At 37.8% G+C, this 26318-nt stretch overlaps 2 protein-coding genes across 7 annotated transcripts in view; one reads left to right on the forward strand and one right to left on the reverse strand.

Moving 5' to 3' along the window:
• Positions 1 to 12536, reverse strand: part of LOC124161129 (carbohydrate sulfotransferase 11-like) — a 63074-nt gene extending 50538 nt beyond the window's left edge. For both annotated transcript variants that reach the window (XM_046537359.1, XM_046537358.1), the window contains exon 1: positions 11863 to 12536. The gene's annotated coding sequence lies outside the window, so the exon portion shown is untranslated. The remainder of the gene's footprint in view (positions 1 to 11862) is intronic.
• LOC124161128 (calcium uptake protein 1 homolog, mitochondrial) overlaps positions 1 to 26318 on the forward strand; it is a 107610-nt gene that overhangs the window by 77874 nt on the left and 3418 nt on the right. For all 5 annotated transcript variants that reach the window (XM_046537357.1, XM_046537354.1, XM_046537356.1 and 2 more), the window contains 5 exons: positions 18137 to 18297; positions 19891 to 20007; positions 20862 to 20986; positions 22777 to 22904; positions 23330 to 23419. In XM_046537357.1, the coding sequence (XP_046393313.1) occupies positions 18137 to 18297; positions 19891 to 20007; positions 20862 to 20986; positions 22777 to 22904; positions 23330 to 23419 (621 nt within the window). The remainder of the gene's footprint in view (positions 1 to 18136; positions 18298 to 19890; positions 20008 to 20861; positions 20987 to 22776; positions 22905 to 23329; positions 23420 to 26318) is intronic.

Here is a 26318-nt window from a genome sequence, read left to right on the forward strand (position 1 = left end):
TACTATTAGGTACTCTTTGAAAAACTTAAATTCGTATTTTAGGTGGCTCTAGTTTCTTGCTATGCCTACCAGTCTTACATTTAGTAGCCCTAAAGTGCTTACGTTGCCTTTCTCAGACACTTGTTTTCTTCCCCGTGAATATCCTAAAGTGAGCGACTGCAACCCTTTATCATGCATATCCGCCTAAACGACCCAGTGATATCGCATTCAGTCCTTAATCGCAAGTTCCCCGCTACACTGGTGTTATACAATTAATATATGAACGTCAATTCAAAATGGTAATTCGACAATTTTATTCGTTATGTATGTCAATACCATATGGTATTGTCATATGCCAATGGTATTAGTCGACGAAGAAAGATTTAGTGTTTTCCCGACGAATAGACTTCGTGAAATATTCTCGGGATCGCCACCGGTTCAGGAAATGCATAACTGCCGACGTTTCGATGTCCGTCTCGGCCATCATCCTCAGGAAACGTCGGCAGCTATGCAGTTCCTGATCCGGTGGCGATCCCGAGAACATTTCACTAACGGCATTAGTTGACCTTAGGTTACTAGCAATTATTTATATTCCTATTCATTCACACTCGAGATTGTGAACAACTCTATGAAAGTTGTCTGAATAGTTTTCAATGCTAGCATTCAGGGCTTCGAGGTTTATGAAGTGTCCTGTGAATCAGTTTTAGATATTTCGCAGAAAGTGCAGGGAGTTATCTTTTGGGACTCTTCTATCCTGAAACTGCTTCGGGCTTTCTTTCTCAGGAAGTGCAGGCGTTATCGAATGAAGATATGTCTCTTTTGAATTGTGTTTACAGTACGAGATTCCAACGGGTGGTATTCTCGGATATCTCGAAGCGAGTGCACTCGGTTGCTTTGATTAGAAAACTAAGAGTCAGCCGCCGTTCCTGGAATCTAAACTTCGCGGCCTCTTGTGAGTGATTTACTCTGGCCTCGCTCCACGACCCTTTCTCCACTGTATATGCCCCGTCCTTCCGTTCTCTTCGCGTACGCATGACGGTGGCATATGTCGGAAACTTCGCTTTGGCGCGGTAATAGGCATAGGTGTAATTTCTTCATCATGCAGATAATACTGCATCCACGCGTTTGTCAGTTTTTATAATCAAGGTTTAAGGTACGAGAGATACGTATCACGCGTAATTATATTCGTGGTTTAATAATTTAAATAGATTTTGTAATCATACGCATATTTATTTTCCTCTATAACTCGTAATTTAAAATGGAAAATTTGTAAGTTTCTCATAGGCAACTTTTTAATTAATTTTTTAGTAAGGTATTAAATTGTACCCTCCATCCATACTGCGTCCATTAATGAATTCATCATAATATTTTCCCATTATCCAGCATTTCTCTTCATGTGCTAGAGGATTCCTCATTTTTCAAGTATGCAAAATCTTGCAAAATTATCGTGTGCGAAAACATAAAAACGATAATATTGGTCGCAAAAACAAATACAAGCGTATAGTATAGCCCTCGGTGCTCCAATTAATTTCCAAAAAAATTTCCACCATCTTTATCTCGCGCCATATTGGTAGTTTTATTGCATTACGGGTGTATTTAACGACATCATTGTATATTTTCAGGAGTGTAATTTAAGTATTGGTTCTTATGATAATTAGCCATCATAAATGACTCCGTATACACTCAAAAACTTGTAGTAAATTTATTGCATCCGCCGTTTTGGGTCATATATGTGGGTAGAAATTTACCGTCGCCGTATTTGGTTTGACCGACGCGTAACATTTCTTTTGTGGGATTTTGTTTTTAATGCCAATAGCTTATTTCTGTGGTATTTATTTTATACCCACACCCAAAGTCAACCACTAATGCTTGAGCATTTTAGTGTGAACCTTAATATCTAAACTTTAGTTTTATTTGTTAGTGTATCTTGCGCATAAAAATAACATTTTAAATAAAAATAAATATCACATTTTTCTAAGGCTATGCGATGCGCGTTTGCTTGAAAAAGGCCGCAATGAAATAATTTTATGTTCCCTAATGAACGTTTTGTGGCCTGAACTAAAAGTTTTAATGGTCTAAAGACTCAAATTTACCGTGATTAATCATAGTCATTGCGCTCCAGATGATTGCAATGCGTAATGGGATCTGTAAGAATGAAATGAGTGCCGTAGAGATGATATATTCATAAAAATTACGTAGATTCTAAATAATGATTCTGTATTTTCTCATGCTGCTGCTGATTCTCGTATATTCAAAGTGGTGTTAAGCCGCGGACTGTTGGCTGCCAGTCTCTAGAGGTCATTCAATAATTTCGTTATCAACCCACCGAGGAATTAAACTGCTCAAAATCCTGGCCGAGTTCGGCATCCTCAATCCCTCGCCCAGTGAAGACTTAGAACTAACTTGGCCAACACCTGTGAATTGTCCTAGTCAATTAAAGTCTGGAGAATGGGCGCCCTTTGGGAACTTCCGTGTTTCTCGCGGTTGATATATTGCCGCACCTAATGCATATAACTGCTAGTGAAGAGTTGTCGTTACAGGCCATGTTTGACGGTAATGGTTTTTGTTGATTCGAATCATTATGAGTATTTTTTGTTTTACATTTTTATTTTGGGTAATACATAGCGGCTTTGTCCTCTTTAAGTTTCAGTTATTTAATTTAACGAATGGTCTGATGTCGCTGTGATGCCGATTTATAGTGGTGTTTGTTATAACATGAGAAGAGTGCAAGTTCATATTTAAAATAACGAATATAAATCAATGAGTTGTAGCTTAACATTGTTTTAGGGCATATTAAATTTTTTGAATGGTGAAGTATTTCTGAATTTATAGAGATATTGCCGGATAGTGAAAAGGGCTGTCGTCGTGTCAAGGTAATTCCAGAAGTAAAAGAGGAAAAATAGTGTTGTGAGTCTTTATGGTATTTTCGTTCGCTTAATAGCACGCCGTGTCCGGTTTGAGTAGCAAAGACCTTTTTTCGTGGCTCCTGGCTTTCCGTTCAGAGGAAAAAAATCATCCTTCAGCACTCACATGAAAGTCAAATGTTGACAGCACCCATTACTTATTTTTTCCGTCAGGTGTCTGGGTCCATCCTCGAAGAAGACTTCCGACAGGTGAGGGGAATTATTGTGTATGAGCCTTTAGGAAATACTTTTTTGTTAGCTCAATGAATAAGATGTCTGAAGATGTTATTTCGTTTGGGAATTTAATTTTAAATGTCCCCCGAAATGATTTCACTGTAATTTACAGCAATTTTCAGTTTTTTACGTCTATTTTTTAAATTTGGTTAAATTTTATTTTAAAAATACATTTATTTTAATTCTGTAAAATTAATACAGTAAACAAGGATTACATACCCTTATATACGAAATGTTAACTTTCACTTAATGGTTGAGTTCTTGACACCCAAAGAATTTGTCGGTATTTTGGTCTCCTCAGAGGAACGTGTTGTTTTTTTTTACGGAATAAATTTTCTTAATTGTGAAGTACGTAATTGAGTGATTTTTTTCACATGAGTTTACGCCGTGCGGATTTTAAATTAATATCTGATAAAGGGATGAATTCTCATTCCTGTTTCCCGGAAATGATGTGATGTGCGATAATTGCATAGTTTTCATTGCTAATACAACACGTAGGAGAGGATAGTTTTCTTAGAGTAATCTGGATTGTTTTGTCGAATTCTGACCATGAATTAACGCTAGGGAAATCATAATTTGGATGCTTCCTTGTTTATATTCATGCAACTCGTTTGCGCATGCATTGTTGGAAACTGAAACCAGCTACCTGAGGCACCCTTTGTGCATAGAAATATGAGAGAGATTATCAGCAAGGTCCTCTCATGAAATATGTGAAGTGACTTTACCTTTTTGCGAAAGCGTTACATTTAAGGGAGCTTCAAGTAGGTACTCAAGTTAGTTATGAACCGTCGTAGTTCCCTTCCAAGGAATAATTTCATGTTTAGTGTGGGATTGTAAATGATGTTGTGATTCCAAAGGAGTTTTTAAAAATAGCTTACGTCTCCGGTAAATTAATCTCGTTAAAGTGATGCCCGCCGTTCCCAGTTATTTCAAAGTTGTCTTTGGGGACAGAGCTCAATGTGTTTATTCAAGTCATATCTTTGCTTTTTTCCTTACTTCCATGCCTTCCTTGTGCATTTTCTGGGAACTTCAAATCGGATTTTCGAAAGAAATTAACTTTGCGATTGTTTTTTGTCTCACTACGGCAGTCTTCCAAATATCCAAGGCTGAAATTCTTCTTTCAAGCTTTCATTCGCCTTTTATTATTTTTCTTTCCATCGCAGTCAATGTCTCACTCGTCGGGCTGACTCGCAAGTGCAGTTTTCTTATGCATTCCTCGACGTCACTTCAAAAGAGCTTCTCGAAGCAGGCATGACTCAGTTAAGGAACATCATGAGTTTGGCGGAAAAATTACCCTGCATGTCTAGATGTTGTTTCTTTGCAACGACAGCCGTAAAATTCTTTCTACATCTCTGGAGATGAGTAGCAATTCGTTTTCCTCTATCCCTAATTTTTAAGGTGCATTCAGTTGGGTTATTTATATATAACGACAGCCGTAAAATTCTTTCTACATCTCTGGAGATGAGTAGCAATTCGTTTTCTTCTATCCCTAATTTTTAAGGTGCATTCAGTTGGGTTATTTTGGAAGATGTGTATATTCATCGGTATGGCCTACAAATTTTTAACTTTGATTTGATGGCTATAGTTGTAAAACGTAGTTTATAGGTTCTCTACAGTTAGGTATGCTCTTCACTTTGATATTTTGTCGCATTTTTGTTCAAGCTTCTATCCCTTCTGTAACCCATCTCCTGATTTAATGCCAATATTTAGTATTTTATCGGATTACGGCTCTGTGACAATTGTGGTGATTATAGCTTTCGATGACGTTAGAAATGTATGTATCAACGATGATTGAGATCCTAAATGAATAGTAATTGATGGAATGATTCTTAGGAATATTCATATATATTCGAATGAAGATTTTATTTTCTATAAATCCGAGCACCATAAAAAAACATTCCTTTTCCATCGCTCTCCGCTTGCTAAATCTGTGACGTAATTGCATCCATCTAATGCTAATCTACAATTTTATTAATTTTATTATGCAGGTTTATTGCATGATTAATGCATGTCTTTCACTCTCTGTTTAACTTTAAATGGGTAAGTGTCGTGGCTAACATTATATACTATTCAAAAGGAAGATTAGGAAATTGAGCGCTCATATCTTTTAAGCTCCGGGTAAGTAAACGGGCCTTCCCTTGTATATAGCTGATCCTCGTGTTCGTAAATCTGCCTTAACTCAATTCCATCATTGGAGGTTTTTATGGTCCACGGTAGTTTGTCTTTTATGCCCGTTATTAAGGTAGCCTCGGGCATGTGCTTCTGGGCCCCTGATATATTGCCTTTTTTGGACGAGAATCCGTCTTGACCCGCGGTGTATTTTTTGCCGTTGAAGCTGCACCGGCGTGGAAAAAGGTATGGGTTTCCTGCGCACTGCGTCACTGAATCCGAAGAGAAGGAAAGAAAAAGTAGCGGGTGAGGACGCGGCTGGTGAGCAGTGGTCGCAAAAAGACTTGGACGGTGGAACCCGAATTTTGTCCTCGTGTGCAATTGCACATGAGCACTTTTCCGGGTTAGTACAGCTTTGCGGATCTCGTGGATTCTGAGGGCCTTCTCAATGGAACCGCAATAAAACCCTGCTGTTAAGGCTGGCGCCTCTGTCTCCGAAAACTAGTCCACATCATAGGGCCAACCCCGAGTCTACTAAACACAAGAGAGTGAACCTTTCAGAATATAATTTTTTAGGATGTATACTCATAATTCAATCTTAAGTTCTCCCGTCATAATGCCGCCGTAAATTCTACTTTCGTTCGCTCTCAACAGATGATTGATAGGCTGCGTTAAAAATCTATTAAATTCACCACGCGGTCTAATACTTCAAACTTGTCGCAAAGGTTTAGAGGAAAGGAGTATGGCCAACACATTTTAAACTTTTATTTGATGCTTTAGTTCGATTGAAAACAATACAAGCTTTTGTACGAAATAGATTAAAAAGTTCGGATGATGTCCGAAACGCTCACCAACTCCCTCTTAAAAAAAGAATGGTTTTCTTTTCCATCTGGTAAAAATTTACAAGTCTTGGCTTAAGGGCACTAATAAGGGCACTTGGCTTAAGGGCACTAAGGGCACTTATTGCAGGTGTTTGGGATTTCTATCAAAGTACCCCAACTGCATACACACTGCCTCGTCGAGTCACTCTTCTACGAGTTTGTCCTATGGCTTCCTCCTTCTGACAATAACTCCTTCTGAGAATAGGTTTCTTGTCCTTAATAATTGAAAAAAGTTTTTTGGTTTAATATAAGACTTATACTTACTGTTGTGATTTAATCTAATAACCTTTAAATTAATATCAGACTTTCAATGACGTAAAATTTATTGACTCTTAAGACGTACATTACAATGTGTCTTACAACATACTGCCTTGCTGACATAACTGCTCACGGCTCACTTCTGCGGGCGCTGTTGACCAATAGTTGAAACACAGCTTATAGCCAACCTTTGTGTGAGGCACTCACAACACTAACAACGTGTTGCGGGATAAGTTTTTCTCTTTAAAATCCCTGGCACTCGGTTTTTAATCGTTGATGGTCATTTCGCACCATTGAGGCCACCGGCATGGACACCAGCACGCGCCTCAAAAGATACCCCCGGATGCCGGCGCCATCTAATTCTTACTGTCAACATGCGTGTCTACTATGGCCAGCTCGGATAATTGTACTTCCGTTTGCTCTCAACAAGTGATAGATCTTTCATGGGCCGCTTTCAAAATTTGTGTAATTCAATGCGTGGTCGTAGACTTCGTTCCTGAACGTGTTGCAAAGTGAAAGAGGAAAGAAGTATGACCTACAAATTTTTATTTTTAATGTGATGGCCATGGTTCAAATGCCCACATACTAGGTTCTATCATAGAGTAAGTATATACTTACACTATGGTTATATACACTTACGTATGCGCTGACGTGGGATACTTTGTCGCATTTTTGTTCATACTAGTATCCCTTCAATGATCCATCTCCTGAAACAAAGACAATATTTAGTAATATATCCATCTATTGCGCAGTGACAAAGGTGGTGACTATGCCTTTTGGTGTAGTTGCAAATGAATGTAGATATTAGCGATAATTGAGATCATAAAAAATAATATTGACGGAATGTTTTTCATAAGGTTGCCAGAAATTTACTTAGAAACCCTATCTGCTGGCAAGGATGAGCTGTTTCCTTAAATTTCATTAACCACCTCAACGACTGTGCATATTAATCTAAATTTCATTCTATAATCAAATCCATCCAATTAACATTTCAAAATGATTTAGGAAGAAAAAAATATGCGGTGAATACACTTGCGGTTAATATCTGTACGCATCCGCTATCTTCGAATTATTCCACGAGAAGTATGCCTCGTAGGACCGATATCCCTGACTCATGTCTGCGAATTCTCGTAATAAATTAGCCCATTGGTTGACATGATCTCGGTCGTAGAAGTAGATGTACAAAACTGCCGTGAAATGTGTCAAATTAACCGTAGATGTATTTTTATGGTTTTACTGTATATACGTGTAGACGTGATACAAGGATATATCGATAAAAATTGTTCTTTTTCAAAATTCGTTTAACTTTGACTTGTGTTTATTTAAATCATGGTATTGCTTCTTCATCAATTGAATCAGTCATTATATTATCATATCATTTGAGATAATTATTAAATTATATTGATCCAGTAGAGTGCTGATAATTTACGAATGCTCAAATGTGAGGGTAGGGGCTAGAGGTTTCTGCGGATATGTTCTAGAAGCGTAACTCGCTTCCTCCGCGTCGATATCGAGGAACTGCTCCTTGGGGAATGCTTCCACTACATCTGTGCTGACACCAGCGTGTAAGCATCATGTCGTTTTTTTTAATTTATGGTTTCACAAATGACTTTATAGGTCGAGGTTGCCGTTAATTGTCACTATAAATCTTGTTGAAGAAGAGTGTGTAATTACGGTTTACTTACGAGTTCGGCAGGAGTCGTAAACAAATTATTCTTCTCTTACGCTTCCGTACGTTCCGTCATTCTAGTAATTTATAGAGAATTTCCCCGAGCACAACTGCAATTGGCGTACTTAATGTCGGTTCGTCGTCCATTCACTATATATTTTCCTATTTTGATCATTTGGCGCATCCCAATCAAATGTGAGAAACATTCTCTAAGGCTATTGGTATTAAAACAGGTGGAGTACTCTTTAGATATAACAGGATGTGAAAAATGCTGAGTATAGTTAATTCAAACGTATCATTGAAAATATTTATCTTAATGGTTACCCTATCCCCACAATTTGGTGGGCCTAAAAATGACTTCATGTTATAAAATCGGTGCGAAGTGCCTTTTCAAAATTATGGATTTCCAAAAATCCTGAAGAGAGAAGCCAAATTATTTTTAAATAGCAATCTCAGAATACATAAAAAATATGTACAATTAGTAAAGTGGCGAGTTTTTTTGTGAAATTTGTCTAAAATGCACTTATTATTATTTCTTGTTAGAATTTCCTTGAGGTGAGATGGCCTTTTTGAGGCTTGATATAATGATAGTATCTTTGGGTGCCTTACTTTGCCTCTCTGCATTTGTGATCAGATGATCCGGTCAGTTGAAATCATTCTTTCTCTGTGAATTTTGCGTTTCGTGCGTCTTGTAAGGGGATTGACGTTCGTCGAAGTTTACTTAGCTTGGCCTGGGTGCAGCACTCACCCTATCGGTGGCGTTCCTTTTGAAAGAGATCGCCAGGTGACGTAGGAGTCAATTGATCGGAATTGGTTCCAAGTGGTTCGTAGTCAAAGAAGCTTACTCCTCCTCTTCGCCGTCAAACAAAATATAAATTTGAACGAACAACTTTTATAGCCGTTTAATTCCACTTTAGGTGCAGTCACATTTTGTAAACGCTATTTTATTCTCATTCACGTCATTTTTGTTTAAAAAATAAAAAAACTGTGTTTAGGTGCACGAGAACTATTTTTATGGAGACTCATATGTATAGATTCCATTCAAAAATTGAACTAAATTATAAAACTGTACCAACTACTAAACGTGAGACTACATATTGACTAATGTTTACTATTTGATTATTATAATTATTTTAGTATTCTACCTATTAAGGTAGGTTTCCATGGAGTGCTTAAGAAGAATTTCGGGAGCCTCCCCTTCCATCATGCGCTTCCCTCTTCAATTCACTGTAAGGCCTACTCCCTTTCATTCCATTTAAAACTCCTATTCTCTTTCTTCCCCTCCCTCGTTTACCTAACATTCTACCCTCTAACACCGTTTTCAACATCCCCTCCCCGCTAAGTACTTCCTCCATCCAAACCTTCTGTCTCCTCCGTACTGAAGATTTGGATCGAGGGAGTGCTTAGCGGGAAGGGGATGTTGAAAACGGTGTTAGACGGTTGAGTGTTAGGTTAACGAGGGAGTGGAAGGTATTATTTAATGTTAGGTAATATTTAATAAGCGTATACTATTTGGTGGGCCTAAAAATGACTTCATGTTATAAAAGCGTTGCAGAGTGCCTTTTCAAAATTATGGATTTTCGAAAATCATGAAGAGGAAACGCCAAATATTTTAATAATAGCAATCTTAGAATGCATAAAAATATGTACAGTTTGGAAAGTGGTGAGTTTTTTTGTGAAATTTGTCGAAAGTATACCTATAATTATTTCTTGTTATAATTTCCGTGAGGTGAGATGGCCTTTTTGAGGTGCGCATTTCGACCCACGCCATTTACAATTTCCGAGTGATTGGACGGGCCTCGGCCCCACGTGGCGGCCGTGAGTTACCACGAAACCTGTTGTGTCTCTGTCTCTATGCTGATGACCTTTACGCCAACGTCCCTGACCTTGCTCAAAGTGACCGCGAAAGAAGATTCGTTCCTACGTTTTCCTCCTTTAGTCAGCACCCGAGGCGGTGATGGCTGTTAATGTTTTTTTAAACGCTCCTGCGTGATTGAAGCCCGAAGAGCTAGCTGTCTCTTAGTTTCGAAATTGAAAGTAATGCTCATAAGACGAGAGGTTAGGGAAAATGGAATTCTCACTAGTGATGTAAATGCGCATGTTTCAATGGATATTGCTACATCTCAATATTTATATTTTTTGAACTAGGAAGTCAAAGTACGCGTGCATGTTTTCTATACTGAATAAACGGGGTAAGTCCAAAGATCTTAAATCTAAAAATGCTGCGAATTATCTCAAAATAATTTCCTGCGTCGTATTCTGGAAGTTCGTAAGTGATATTTCCTTATTAAATTTTCTAATGAATGAGCAATGTTCAACAGGAATTATGGATGCAATGATGACTTTTGTCGACAGCTGTGCCATTTTCTATTGATTATAATGTATACATTTGCACTTTGTTACGGGAATGATGGATTTATTTATGGTTACTTTTGAAGACCAGGTACTTACAGAATTAACTTGAAAATGACTGATTTGTCGAAACTTGTCGTCGCCACACTAATCATTCCTAGGGAAAGAAGCACACCATTCTGTCAATTTCGGCTGTCACTTACAATTAGTGGAAGTCCATATCATCGATCAAAAAATAAACTGCATTTTTCCACAATAATTTTAGTTTTCCTCGCCGGTTTCAGTCAAGCTCTCACAGAATCATCGCGATTATTAAAGTAAAGTTAGATTTTTCAGTGAAAATTGCAAATTTATTTTCCATTGGGATTAAGGATTATTTATGATAGGTCCACTGTGATTCACTGTCATAATTATTTCTACGTCGTGACGCTGCGTATTTTATTACAAGTCAAAATGACATTAGCGTTTTTGTTTTAATTGAATTTAACGTGTAGATGTGCAAGTATGTATAGCAAACATCGCATACCTGCGTAGCTGTAAATAACTTCGAGAAAAGTTAGGCAAGTAATTATAATTTATTGTTTATCCGGAATCCGGGTATTAACACGTTGCGTAAGGATCACGACAATCGTCGTTTTTACGGTTGAATCCATTTATTTTTCCAATTTTAATTTGATTATTTAATTGTTTATCACCTCAAGAGCATTAATGTCTTACTGATATTGGTGTTGCTACCGGGCCCAAATTACGTTTGAGAGATAAGATGAATTATGCCTGATTAAAAGCAGATCGGTTTGGAAAATAGTGGTTGTTGAAAGCGAAACCTTTCTTACGGAGTATCTGCAAATACAAGACCGCCCGGAGGAAACTTTCGCCGGAAGGCGGATATTTCCGCGAAAGTTTTTCGCCGCGCCCCCCCAACTGGCCCAGGTCCACGGCGAATGTGTGTCAAGAGTTTCTTATTTTCTTTTCAGCGATCAACCAATCAGGTTCGAAGCGCCGAAATGAAAAGTGAAGCTATTTCAACCATAATCGCGCGTACATAAATGAATATTGCTGCACCTCAATATTTCTGTTTTGAAACTAGAAAGTCAAATCACCAATTCATTTGGTGTCTTTGTAGAATAAATGGGAAAAATCCGAAGAGCTTAAATGTAAGAATGCTCCAATCTATCTCAAAATAATTTCTTGTGTCGTACGCTGGAAGTTCCTAATCGATAACTTCTAATTAAATTGCCCAGTTAATGCGCTATTTTTCTCAGGAGTTATAGATGTAATGATGATTGTTTTGACATTATTAAGACCAAATAATTGTGCTATTTCCTAGTGAATGGTGACGAATGTATAAATATGAACTTTGCCACGGGAATGATGGATTTATTGATAATTATTTTTGTAGACCAAGACATTGAATCTATTTGGAAACCATTTAAAATAGGACGCAATTCTTGTCTGTCTTCGAGAGACTGAAACAAACCTTCGTAATAGTGACTCTGTCTCCCCTCGACCGTAGGGCTGGTGCTTCAGTATATTCCCTCTTCTTTCCCCGGTGTCGCTCGAAGGTCGAAGATTTCTTTATGAACAAGAACGAGGAAAACCACTCTCACCTTCCTCCTTTGCGAAAACACTTTTTAAAAGGCACCCCTTTGTATTTAAAAGAAAAACACTAATAATTGGCACTCACTGCACTAGAACCAAGGCTATTAAAGGCCCTTCTTTGGGAATTTATCATTAATTGGGCAAGTTAAAAACACCAGATTCATTTCTCCGACGAAAGCACTTGTCTCCTCCAGTCCGGCGTCAGTTGCTTGCAATGCGTGCCCTGGGACGTCAATCGTTGGACTCCCGCAGAGCCGAAAACTGGGTTGCGTATCGCATCCCGTTCGTCTTATTTTTTTCTCACACTTCCCCCTTTTTTTGAAAACTCCCCCGACGCAGGGAACGCGCCGCCGCCGCACGCTGCGTTCTTGTCACATCTGGCGGGAGTCTCACCGTTTTGTTTTTATTCTCCCGAGATGACTTAATATCCTCGGCAATTAGCCGGCCCCGCGATGCGGCGACGCCGGTCTCTTCGTCCGCAGGCTTTTATCCGGGCGCCCCGTCGAGGAACTCCCGCGTGCTCTTCTCAACCGGAGGCGACCAACTGTGAGGCGGAGGGGCTCTCTTCGGCTCATCTGTCCGCCCATCTTCCTCCTCCTCCTCCCCTACTCCTTTCCCCCCTCTCTCCCCCTTCCCCCTCTTGAGCTCATCCTATCCGCCGCGCCGCCTCTCGCGTACGTATTGTCCTCAGATGAGACCGACTGTACGCTCTCTCTCCCCTCCCTTTCTTCGCTGCTAAGTCCCGCGCCAGGAATCCGCGTCTTAACACATTGTGGTTCGTTCACGTAAAATTACGTGTTTCCGCATCCAGCGGTAGTGGTCCGGTCCAGTGGCGCAGCGAGGGGGGGGGGTTTGGGGGATAAACCCCCTCCCCCCAGAGCTCTTTAAGTTTAATCCATTTTACTGAATCGGATTGATATTACCAATGGAATAGTGTAAGGATTAATAAAACATCCCTCAGAAAGCCGTAAAATTCACCATTTTGAACCATTTATGTACAAATTCCGCAATTTATTAATCTCACACATACCGCTTATCCTGGTGGGTATTCCATACCTCCACACGCCGCGGCATTAGTTGCAAATTTACCTCCACCCCCCACCCTTAATTCCTGGCTGCGCCCCTAGTCCGGTCACGTATTTTTACCTGTTTTTGTATTATTATTTGTCACTTCCATCTACGGAATTGTTTTGGACTGTTTGACCAAGTTATTGTTCTTGCAAAGAATAAATAAGCACACATGCATTAAATATATATGTTCATTATAAAACGCGTGTATGCTCTTGCAACAAATATGCATTAGTTCTCGAATTGTGTGAGTTTAATGGTATACTTGTAGCTTCTGCGTAAAAATTAAAAAAATGGCCGCCCTCCAGGGCTAGTCAAATGCAAAAGGTATCGGACCAACAAGTGTTAAAACGTTGCGCACGGCTCATGTTTATCTTCTTTTTCCATAACCATGCGTTAAGGGAAGACTGGAGGCGTTTGAGATGTGGTTCTGGAGAAGAATGGAGATAAAATTAAATTACCATAAAATGTAATAAGAATAAGGAGAACCATCAGGCAGTAGCGTTGCCAGGATTTTTAAATGGGGGGGGGGTCACCGGGGATTTCGGGACCCCTTTGGGCAGTGGCGCAGCCAAGACTTTAGTTCGAGGGGGTCCATAACCAGGGGGGAAAATGTTTGAAAAACAGGGTACTAAGTAATGGTATTTAAACTAATTATAACTCGTTTAATGATCGAAAAAACGTCATTTGTTAAATAATTATTATGTAAATTAATGATTTTTCAATATTTCGTTTTATTTTTTCTTATGAAGGAAAATGATTGTGTTTTCATATTTGGGGGGGGGGACCCCCGCGGTCCCTGCAACTGGCCACGCCACTGCTTCCGGGGTGTATGGAAAACACCCCCGGGCAAAGAAGAATTAGGGAGTCCTCCCCCGGATAATTTTGGGATTTTTGATGTTGAAAAGAGATGATGAAGAGAGAACGTGATAGGACTCAAAAACAGTATTTTTGTACGAGTATTTATTAAAATAAAGTATATAATTCATGAAAAATGAAGTAATAAAGGCTCAAGGGGACGGGGGGTGGACCTGGAAACCTCCGCTCCTCATGTCTACGCCAGTGGCATCACGGTCATATTAACATCTATTAACAAGTGTTTTATGTTATGTACTTGTTCAACATTTCCATCTCACGTGTGAGACCAAAGGTAAAAAAGTTATTAGGGAAAAACTGGAGCAGGTTGAGCAAGTCAGCTACTTGGCTAACTCATAGAGGAAAACGGATATAGTTGTAGAAATATCTAGAAAAGAGTTGCATTAGCAAAGAAGACGTCAATGATCAGGAAGGAGCTTATCTGGGAATCGTTATATAAGACTTGAAAAAAGGTTAGTGAAGTGAAGTGCTTTACGGTGCGGAAACGTGGATACTGGAGAAGGAAATACTGGATGCGTTTGAGATGTGGGTCTGGAGAAGAATGGAGGAGGTGAAGTGGACGGAAAGGAGGAATAATGACGAAGTACTGGACATCATGGGAGACAGTTACTAGATAAGATACGGAAGGGACAGAAGTTATGGATGGAGCGAGTACTAAGCGGGTAGCAGATGTTAAGGCCGTTTTACACGGTACACGGAATTGCGCAGTCTGACGTACGTGTGAAGGCGCAATCAAAATTGCGTCGTGTAAAGCGGTGAATTGCTTGAACACATGCGAGAATGCGTGGATGCGAGACGGCAAAATAGCCCGTTCTAATTTCGTTCATGCATTCGCGCAATTCCACGCCATTTTAGAAATTAATGCAGCTCTAACCTGCGCAATTCCGTGTACCGTGTAAAACGGCCTTTAGAGGGTTGAATGTTGGGTAAACGAGGGAGAGGAGGGAAGAAAATAGGATTGTTGGAAAGAATTAAAGTGAGTAGTTCTAAATGTGAATCGAAGAGGGAAGGCCATTAGAGGATGGGAGAATGACTCAGTACTTCTTAATATTCTCCATGCAAACCTATTTTAATCGGTAGAATCCTTTAATAATATTATTATTACGTTGAGGACGGATAGCAAGAATCTTCGTTTTCACTGCTGCCTCTTTTTATTTTGCCAATTTAATTTAATTTTTAAAGTGTTGTTCACATGTAACGGGCAACTATTATTAATAATTTAATATTGCTTAAGTTGTACTCTCTTAGGGTGTCTGCATATATTTCTGTTAAAATAAAGTCATGTTTACGAAGTTGCTACTTTCACGCAATCACATCGCACTAGTTAGGGTTACTAACATAGTACCTTAGTAAGTGCTAAAAATGCATTTAAAATTATGAAAAAGCTAGAAATAATAGCACCTTAAATAGGAAAGTGCATATTAAGGTGTTCAGGGTTGAATACCTGACAGAACAGAGGGGTACGAGGGATTTAAATACTGCCACACGCAACGTGTTCAGCCTGAATCACACCATCATTTCTTTCGAGTGATCACTCGAGCGACCGCTTTTCGGAACCGGAAAAGCTATCGCTCAAGTGATCATTTTTCTGAATCACACGGTCCCTCCCGCCGTCGCTTCTCGCATCATATCTGCGATACTGCTCAATGTCGTTCCCGCGATTGTCAAACGTTGCGCTTCAATCGCTCCTTACGAGCATGCGTTCTTATTGGCTGACGTGGGGTTTCTGTGACGGTTTCAGTGACGGAAAAAGTGACCGGACGATTGATGAAAAAAGTGATGGGAATCCTCATCATTGCGGGAGTGATCGCGAAAAACAATTGCGCGCGACGATCATTTCCGAGTGATCACTCGAAAATGACGAAAAAAATGATCGTGCGATTCAGGCTTCAATGACAGGTTTTGAGGGACCAAAAGAGTATTCGCTCGACCCATCATTTTCTGAATCGCACAGTCATTCTCACCGTCCCTTTTTCCGTCGCATGTGCCGTCACTTTCTGTAGTTAAAACCGTCGTGCGATGAAATTTCGGCGCGAAACCGCCGCGAATCACCGATGGCGGCGCTGAAGGCAGTGACGTAATTTTCCAATATGTCCAACGCATTGAGGATAGTGTTGTGATGATAACATAGCCATAATAGGATGAATCGTCGAGCCATTGCGAATATTAAAGTTAAAATATCAAGGAAGTTTTTTCTTGGTTTTGAGGAGTTATTTCGATACCTAGAAGCAACCACAAATTGCAGAAAATATTCAGGAATAATAAATATAGCTGAAATAGCTTATGATACCTCACGGCGATTACTGAAGGACGTTCTAATGGCCATAATTGCGTGACGCTGATAAAAAAACTCTTTCATTAGAAGGTAGAAAAAAAAGTCATAATACATTGGCTACCGTAATTGTTATAAACCTTCAAACCACTGTCACAGTATATGATGAATTTTTGCAATGAATGGCGACTGAAAGGCATTATACATTATTATGAATGCATATAACATATTAATTACGAAGTTATGATAGCTTATTACCAAAAATATAATTAGAAAAATCATAAAATACCTAAAAATCCCAATGATTTGTCAACGTGATTCCCATAAGTTAGTCCTTGGTATCCTCAGAGCTCTACTTCTGAATTCGGCCGAATAGTTAGCGTATTTCATGTCTGGATTCTCGAGATTCGTACTGTTAGCGTCCGTGCATTCTGATTGGATGAAGGACAGTGCCATCGACAGTTTCAACGACGGATGAAGGGACGTGCGAGAGATGGAGAAAGGGATGGGGTTTCCATCCCTCAAGCTATCGCGGAAAGTGATAGCGTGTAAATGTAAATTTGTCCGCTATCATTGGAGCGATCGCTGGAGCTGTCCCTCGGAAGGGATGGAAAAAATGATCGTGTGATGCAGGCTTTAGCCGAGTGCATTGTACCAAGAATTTTTTACTGGGCCTCTCCATTACCGTTTTGCAGATTGACTGGTGTGTTGCCGACTTGAGGGTTTACGTCCAGAAGAATATACTTTTTTATTGTAAATTCTGCTCATTTTTACCACTTTACTGGCATTTCGGTCAGATTGATAAAATACAGGGAGAAGTGTTTTTGTAACCAACGGTCCACGGAAGCTTCAGTCTAAAATAATAGTTTTACTCTCATCCTTTTCGTTTTTGCGGTTGGACTATGAGATACATAGTAATGGTGGCCGAGCAATTTTTCCATCTTGTATCGGGGAGTTGATCGTGTTTTTTTTACTGTGTTTTTACCCTTCTAGTGTAGGACGCTTGCCTGCTGATCAAAGGGAGCTTGTTATAAGTAAAATAGGGCATTGCAATATTTCTGCTGAGTTTGTCCATTGTCCAATTTTACTAATATTAAGAACGTCGAACACATCGTGCCTCCCATAATACAAGATAAAGGGACCTTGGTTCAAATCCGCATTTAGCCTTTGAGTTTAGTGGACATTGCCAGTATATTCTTTATCTCCCCCTAGGGGAAGCTTTCTTCGCCATGATGTCCCGCGCACCGGATCCTCGTAATCTAGACCATGCTATTTCCATGGGTATTTACCCAATGCCGTTTTATATGCCCGAAATATGGGTGATTATGACATTTTGAGAATGGTATTAAAATGATTATGATGGACCATATATTTCATACACCAAGGATTTTTTTTTTGTTTGCTTTTGAAGTAAACTTATCAAATCCTTTGAAGCTTGATAACTAATGTTATTTTCAGCCTCTTCTATATCTTCGTTTATTCAAAGACCATACTCGGCTTATAAATCTCAGGTCATTAAAGCATATTTGCTTATATTGTTCCCCCTCTCTCCTCTGATATTTGGTTCTATATTCACTGCTGCCTGCCAGGTAGAAAAAACAAATGAGTCATAATCTGCGAATATATCATCAGCACAAAGCTACATAGTGATGCAAAATAAGAGCAGAGAAATTAAACTGTCGGCTATTGCTTACGGTTGTTTATGAAAATTTGTGTTATTACTGTCATCTGAGAAATTGTTCAATTGTAAAATTAATTTTGTGAAAATGACTATGTGTGTTCTTTTATCGATATGGGACCATTGTTAATTAATTATTAAGATATCTAAATATTTCAGTGAACTGGGGTTTGAAACTGTGACGCACTAAAATTTTCATTTTTTCCTCCTTGTTTGCTGTTGTCAAGTATAAATATGTGACATAATTTTATTTTTCAGCTTCCAGGAGGCATTTTGAAATTGCATTCCGAATGTTTGACCTGAATGGTGATGGGGATGTGGACTCAGAAGAATTTGAAAAAGTGGCAACATTAATTCGAAGCCAAACATCAATTGGAGTAAGGCATAGAGATCATGCAAATACAGGAAATACCTTTAAGGTTAGTAAACCATAATGGATTATTATGAAGTGAGTGTTGGAATAAGTCAATTCTATTTTTGGAACTTAGTGGTAAATTATGGTTGCCATAATTCACTAAAAATACTTGTCCTAAGTAGGCAAAAAATTTATATTTGTGTAATGAGGAATTGTATTCATGTAGGCCTCTTGAAACATTCATTTAATCTCATCTTTGCAATGTTTCTATTTTTTTGTGCCTAGTAAAATTATTACTTATGTCCTCATTGCTTAAGTTGGGCTTGCTTTATAACTAGTATACATATTAGTCAATTGTAATAGCACTATCATCTTTTATTATGTCCATTATCGTTCATTATTACAGATTTCAGGCAATGTTGTTAAATATTCTCTTTAGAAAATTATAGGTGTATGTGGACATTGAAAAATTACTTTGTAAGTGCTCAAAAGCTTTTTTAACGTCTCTCTTCCTGAAAATCATTGAATCTCTCTCTTTGTGTTCATTGAGCCTTTGAAGTTACCTAAATATTTAGAACTATCAGAATTGAAGTATTGTACTTGTAAGTCAGTATCAAACTGAGGAATATTTTTTTGTTGATATGAAATACATGTTGTATCCCTAATGCAACCCGTAAATATAATTTTTGGTCAGCCCCTACTGGTTGCAGTGCATTTCAATCAGTTGGCATTGGTGGGGGGCCCCTTGCTGTGCAGTGCTTTCAATGCCATTCTTCACTGTACGTAGTGAAATCAGGATGGCTGATTTATGAAACCTCTTTTGGATACCATGTGGCTATGAGTAATGGTAGATTTTGTTGAACAGCTATAGGCTGCAACATTCTGCAGATGTTGTCTCAAAATTTACCTGAATCTACAAATTGCCTGAGCAATTCTTTTGGAGGTATATTACATTCTATATGTGAGTAACAAAGTTCATCAAGAAATTTAAGGGGGGCCAGGAAGGGTTGGGCAATGATCCCTGCTGTGAGCTGCCATCAGTAAGAGGAACCAGTGATACTGTAGCATTAAATTAAAATATCTTAAATTCTGATCACCAAAATGGGCAGTTTAAGAGTGGGATGAATGGGTTACGAATGTACAAGTGATTTGGACGGCAATGAGTTTGCAGCAGTGAGAACAGCCTCAAATGAGGTTTCCTTTAAGACTTATTGGGATTGAGTCTGTAAAAAATGGAATGAAAATTATCAAATTACTGATGTTTGAATCACGGTAATAATTTTGTCTCAGTTGACAACTCTTCTTAGTCTGTGTCTTAACTTGCATCGCGGGTGCTTAAACTTTGTGCAATTATTGTCGAAAAACTCCTCAAGAAATTTTGTGACTTCATGTACAAATCCTCCACACATATCTTTGTTCTGTTTCCTGAAAGTTATTGATCATTGAGATACTCACTTAAGCTAGCCTTATATTGACACAATTTTTTATGGAATAGTATTTTGTATATCAGACAAATGTAGCATCAAAGTTATCTACTTTACATATTCTTATCAATATTTTATCAAAATCCCCATTCCCCATTTCCTTATGGTATTGATTATAAATTAAATGAAATAAGCCTGAGATCTCCTAAAAATTTTTTCATTCCGTTTTTCAGGGAGTAAACTCAGCACTAACAACGTACTTCTTTGGCTCAAATTTGGAAAAGAAGCTCACAATTGAAAAGTTCCTCGAATTTCAGCAGCAGCTGCAACGAGAAATATTAAGCCTGGAGGTGAGTTACCTGTTTTTTTGTCACAGTGGTATAACTTTATGCAACTTGATGATCAATAGTGGGAAAGCATGAACCATTTTTTTCTTGGACTTCGGTCCGGAAATCTTGTAATTGTCAGCTGGGATGTTTAAGGTGATTGTTTTGAGTAATGATGCATAGTTATGTAAGATGGATGGGATTATTAATCCAGTATTATCATCATCCTCATTAGTATTTAATTGGTCTGTATTAAAACTAATGGAAATTGCTGTAAATGTGTGGAAATTGAATCTAAATTGAAGTATTAATTGCATTGATTCAGAATGTAATGCATTATGAACATTTACAAGCTCTTCTAACTTCAAATTGATGTAGTATTCAAAGATGACATTGTTGAATATCTAAAGCATGTTTATAAAATCCTACATATGTGTGTGCTTTCCACATGGTGGCAGAACTAGCATGTAGTGAGCTGCATGAAAATATCATAGTAAAACATGATTGCTGTAAATATTATTCCAGTGGAGTCTATGATTTAACATCTTTTATCTCAACTATTAATTGTTTAAGTTCATTATTACAATTTGGCCATTCATCATGCATCATCTATTAATATAAATTTTTAAAAGTGATAGTTTTTAAAGTTCCTCTTGTGCCTGATTTTTTTCTGTCGACATTTTTGTGGAATGAGTGGCCTTCTTCTCTTTTGCTTGTAGTTTTTGGCAGAAGGACTCAAGAAAAATTGTAATTATTGAGTTACGAGATTACCTCTCAGTTTAGCCCTTCTAGCCAATTGATTTTTTTGTATCAAATGTTACTGTCATTATATCCATCAGTGCTTGTTGTTTACCTTATCTATCATGCCCTCTCCTCAGTTCCTGAGAAAAGATCCAGATGAGAGAGGTAACATTTCGGAGGCAGACTTCACTGAGTTGCTCCTTGCGTATGGTGGCTATCCAACCAAAAAGAAGGCTAAAATGCTGAAGAGGGTGAAGAAGCAGTAAGGGCTTTGATTTTAATAACTACCTATCATCTTATTTTTTGATAGAATAATTTGTCCGAGAATGAACATTTAACCTTTAGGCATTAAAATCTAGCTACCTTGTTTGTACTCGAGTTATTTATACAGTACTTATTGTTAGTATCACCAAATAGCATAGTGAGTAGAGTGTTAATTGAGGTGAAAAGAAGTTTGGAACTTGAGTTTCCCTTGTGTACTTTATCTAATATGTTCCCCTAATTACATGGTTTCGATGACCTTCATTTTTCCCTTTCTGCACCCGTACTCCTTTCATTCAAGAAATTTCATGGTAAAAATGTTATTTATTAATTTATTCATCAACAATTTATTTAGCTTATATAAGTCATTCATAAAAAATTGATACATTGAGGTCATGCTGACATTAGCCCCAGCGTGTTATTTCTTCCTTTCACTCTGCTGTGTCTAGATGAATGAATAGCTCCATTTCCCCATCTTGTTATCCATTCTTTGTCCTCATAAGTAGTTTCTACCATTTTCAGAGGCAACTATTTTCATGGTTATTGGTTTTAACTGACTGGGGTTTAACTTTATGCATGCATTAGGCCCTGAAAGATTTATTTTTGTACGGTAACATCTGGTGTTATCTCTGGCACTCACATCATCTGTCGTTCATTGGCAGTTTTTCTACTTAATGGCCGAAATAAAATTTTATCCCATGATATTTACTGAGGTACAGCCATGATGTTATAAGATCAACTGCTTAAAATCAAATGATGCTTTCTATGTTGAAGTATACCTTAAAATTCTTGTAGCCAATTGCCTGGGAATGTATTCATTTTTCCTTTTTAATTTTGAGCAGAAGAAAGATTGCCAGATAATGAGAGTGAGTTATAACCTGGGATGTTGTTCTCCAGTTGGTTCATTCTCATTGTAGGAATTCAAGGTCAAAGATAGTATCACTGAAGTGAGGGAAACATCAGATAATCAGTCACTTTAGGTGTAACTCTGTTATGATTTATCTATCATTTACTTTGTTCATGGGTGACAGTGACTTATGTCCATTGAACATTCATGGGACTTTTTCAATGTGCTGAAATAATGATAAAATGAAGTCTTATGACTCACTAAATTACAATGAATGATTCTTCTGAGAGTCTAAAGGTGTGATACTTACCATTTGTAGGGAGGGAATTGCAAAAGGTAGGAGGAAGATTTGAGTGGATGTGGTTTACTGAATCAATTATGATCCCTTGTTTGGTTTAAATGGCAGCCTAGTGCAATCAACTTTCCTTTTTATCCTTCCTCCCTCTCTACTTGAGGTGCTGTTGCTTGTGATATTAAAAGTGATTACAGGTATAATTTGAAAACAACTACACAAAAGACAAGTTACGGAATAGTAAAAAAAAATAAAACTGGCATCTACTGTGGATTTTACCATTAATCATTAGCTTTCTGGTTCACTGTGTAAACCATTAATATATGAAATATTCATCATACTCATGGAACAAGGTGCTGCGTTTCTGGATGTTAAGGAGTTTAATTTTAAAAAGAAATTGAGTTGCGCCTTTCTATGTAGAGGCAAGTTATTCCTTTTCCTGTTGAATCGTATCTATTGGTGATTCTGTGTGTTCATAGCTATATATTCCTGGGAGTTGGAGGGAAAAATAATGTTGGGTAATTCAACCAATAGAAAAGGAACTTGACTGGGTGTTAAGTAAACTTGCTTGTACATTTTTACTTTTTAGGCAGCTACTCAGTTTTTGTATATGTACTTCTATATCCATGTATTTGTTCTGGACTTTTTTCAGGTTTAAAGATAATCCCATTGGCATCAGTCGAGATGACTACCTGAAGTTTTTCCACTTTCTCAATAATATTAATGATGTGGATACTGCCTTAACTTTCTACCACATTGCTGGTGCTTCAATAGATCAAGGTAAATGTAATATTATTTTCTTTCTTGGAAGAGTCATGTACGATCAAAGAAAAAAAATGAAAGAAAAAAATGGAGTTAAAGAATTGTTTGTTTCATTTTAAGGAAAATTAATTGATTTTGCTTGTGATCAGTAAGAAAAGCTCTAAGCTTATTGTATGAATAAAAATTTCTGCTTAAAAATTGACCTATTTTACCTTTTTTATAGCTCCTCCTATTCCCCCAAAGCTGTAAGCTTCATTGGAATTTTTCTATAATCTTTTATTTGCCTACCCTGTCGTCATCTGCAGAAATAAGAGTTCTAAACTAACCTCATAGTATATTTTTTTGGAAATTGTTGTCCACAAACTGACCGAGATATTACTTTCCCAGTGAAAAATTTTATGAAACTTGATTTTTATACTTTTTATCCTCGTTTCTAATTTCAGGAACATTGAAGCATGTCGCAAAAACTGTGGCTCATGTGGATCTTAGTGATCATGTCATTGATGTAGTGTTCACCATCTTTGATGAAAACAGTGAGTAGAATTTGTTAGCGATTTCATTATTTTTATCATTGTTTACTTAAAATTTTACCTTTTTTTTATGTACGCCAAATAATTTTGTGGCTATGGAATGAATTAAAATCGTAAGTGTCTTAATGGACTGGGAAACAAAGGAAGTTACTTCCCCTTTAGAAAATAAATTGCACCACTTGATGTGGAAGCATTAAAAGTGGAATTTTGAGGAGGAGAAATGGTTTACTTTGTGAAGAAAAGAGTAGAAAGGAAAGGTTGAAATCACATTTGAATCATATTGAATTTTTGAGGAGAAAGATAGAATTTTGAAATAAGTTTTAAAATTTTGGTGCATCTAATTAACCATTATTGCTGTCATGGGTATTATACCAGTCAAGGTTGGTTTGTGTGGAACATTTTATGGGTAACTCTTTCCAGTCCTCATTGCATATTCCCACCTTGCATTTTCTTTGTGTTTGTGACATAAGGGCTACCTATTTTTTTTATTCTATCCTCAAGATTTGTTCTCTTTCCTCATCCCTCTTTTCCACTCAACTTTCAACTCACTTTATTATGATTTTAAGCATCACCTCACCCGTAAGAATGTTCCCCAACCACACTCTCTGACTCCTCCTAATATCCTCCTGAACTTCTCTTTCCTCCCTTTCCATATCTATATAATGTCTTTGGTTTTCTTTTTTTCCGTCTATTTCTCCTTTTTCTCTCACCTACATGCCTACATCTCAACACCTTATGCCTCATCTTGTCGTTTCTCTGTGTCCACATTTCTGCACTAGAAGGCTTTACACTCCAGTGTAATGACTGTGTTTTTCTGTGAATTATTAATTATTAAGAGGGGTCAATCTATGTAAAGTGTTTGGTGTAGTTATTATCGTATTTGGTAATTAACCTGGCGTAAGTGATTATTGGAAGAGTATAAATTAGTCAATTATAGTTAGTGGTCATATCCAGACATTTGGTGGGTCAACTATAGTCAGCCTCGTTGGCGACGGGGATAAGTCCTGTCCTACCATAGCGAAGGTCATGGGTTCAAGTCCTGCCTGGATAGGTTGTGCCTTCCAGGACATGGGTGTGTGATTGTCTGTTGTTGATTTTTAAAACTCCCAATGTAAAGGCCTCATTGTGCTGTTTTCGGGGGTAATTGAAATAAATAAAAATACATGCATATGCATACATGCTTAGACTAGAAGGCACTCATATGCAATAATAGAGTGATATTGCATTTTCATGAAGGCCTGAGGAATTCAATTTGTGGGAGACTCCCATGGGCAATACATATGTAATACTTGAAAGCACATAATTATGCAATTCATTTTGGATATAAGTATGTACTTTTTTCAGAAATACCACCCTCCCCCTCTAGATCAGTACATACAGCTAAAATTTTCTTGTCTATACAGCTAAGCTAAAAATGTGTATCATTTGAATACAGGAAAAAATATTTGTTAGATAATTGAAGGCAAGCAGTTGATGAAAGACTAAGTTACCAGCATGGTAAAGTTTGTAAATTAATTACAATAGTAGTTGACATCTTGAATTGTGGCTATTGTTCCCATAGTCGTTTCTAAGTAAGCTATAAGCACAATTTTTCAAGGATATAAAAATTATTTGTTATGTAATAATAATAATAATAATTTTTATTGTTCCTTGAGATCACATGTTCCGGTGACATTGGAAGTCGTCAAAATAAAGTAAATAATTAAAGTAATAGTTACAAATAAATGAAGTGATATAACATTTACAATTTTTACAGATAAAAGAAAAAAAGTTAAAATTTTAGTGGTTGATGGGCAAAGATTACTCCGAGCCCAACATAAAATCCTTCAGGCTATAATAGTTATTTTCTATTAAATATTTCTTCAAAGCATTCTTGAATGGTGTAGGTGGAAGACATTTAATATCATACGGTAGCCTGTTGTATATTTTTGATAGGGAGAAAAGGGGTCCTTTTTGGCAGAAAGTGCTATGGTAGTCTTTGAGGTGAATGTCATTGGTGGTTCTGGTAGCGTGATTATGGAGAGAACTATTTTTTGGAAAGTATTCAGGGTTATTCTTAACAAAAGAGGCACAGTTGAGTATGTACAGTGATGGGAATGTTAGTATTTTCAGATCATTGTAAAGAGGTAAGCCAGGTGCTCGCATAGAAACTCTGGCCATGGCTTTCACTGCACGTTTCTGCATAGAGAAAACTTTGTGGCAGCAGCTAGCATTACCCCAAAAGATGATGCCATAAGTTAGGTGAGGATATATTTTGGCATAATATATCATCTTCAGAGTATCAATGGTAGTTACTTCAGCCAGCTTTCTTATAATAAATATGCCAGTGGATAGTTTATTCATTATATAATCAATATGTGATGACCAGTCAAGGTTGTCAGTGAGGATAACACCTAATAATTTTGTTGAATGTGCCCGGGAAATCACATGAGGACCAACATTTAAGATCATACTTGAGGTACATGGAGACCGGTTGCCATGGAACTGAAGAAAAACTGTTTTGTCAATGTTGACTTGAAGGGCGTTATCATGACACCATTCTGACATGCTGTTGATACTGCTTTGTGTGGTATTAACTAGGTCGCTCCTATTTACCTCACTTGAAATGATTGAGGTGTCATCTGCATATAGAATGGCATTTTGGAGGAGGGGTTTGTCTGGCAAGTCATTAATGAAAATTAGGAATAGCAATGGCCCTAGTATAGAACCCTGTGGTACTCCTGCTTTCACAGTAAGGGGATTTGACTTAACTACTGTAATGCTTTTTGCTGTTCTGGAGGTATATTTGACAAATTGCTGACGGTCAGTTAGGTATGATGACAACCAGGAGAGAGCTTTCCCCAAGATGCCCACTGACTGCAGTTTAGAGAGGAGAATTTCATGATTAATTCGATCAAAGGCT

This window comes from Ischnura elegans, chromosome 6, assembly GCF_921293095.1.
Source record: "Ischnura elegans chromosome 6, ioIscEleg1.1, whole genome shotgun sequence".
In the NCBI taxonomy this organism is placed as follows: Eukaryota; Metazoa; Arthropoda; class Insecta; order Odonata; family Coenagrionidae; genus Ischnura; species Ischnura elegans.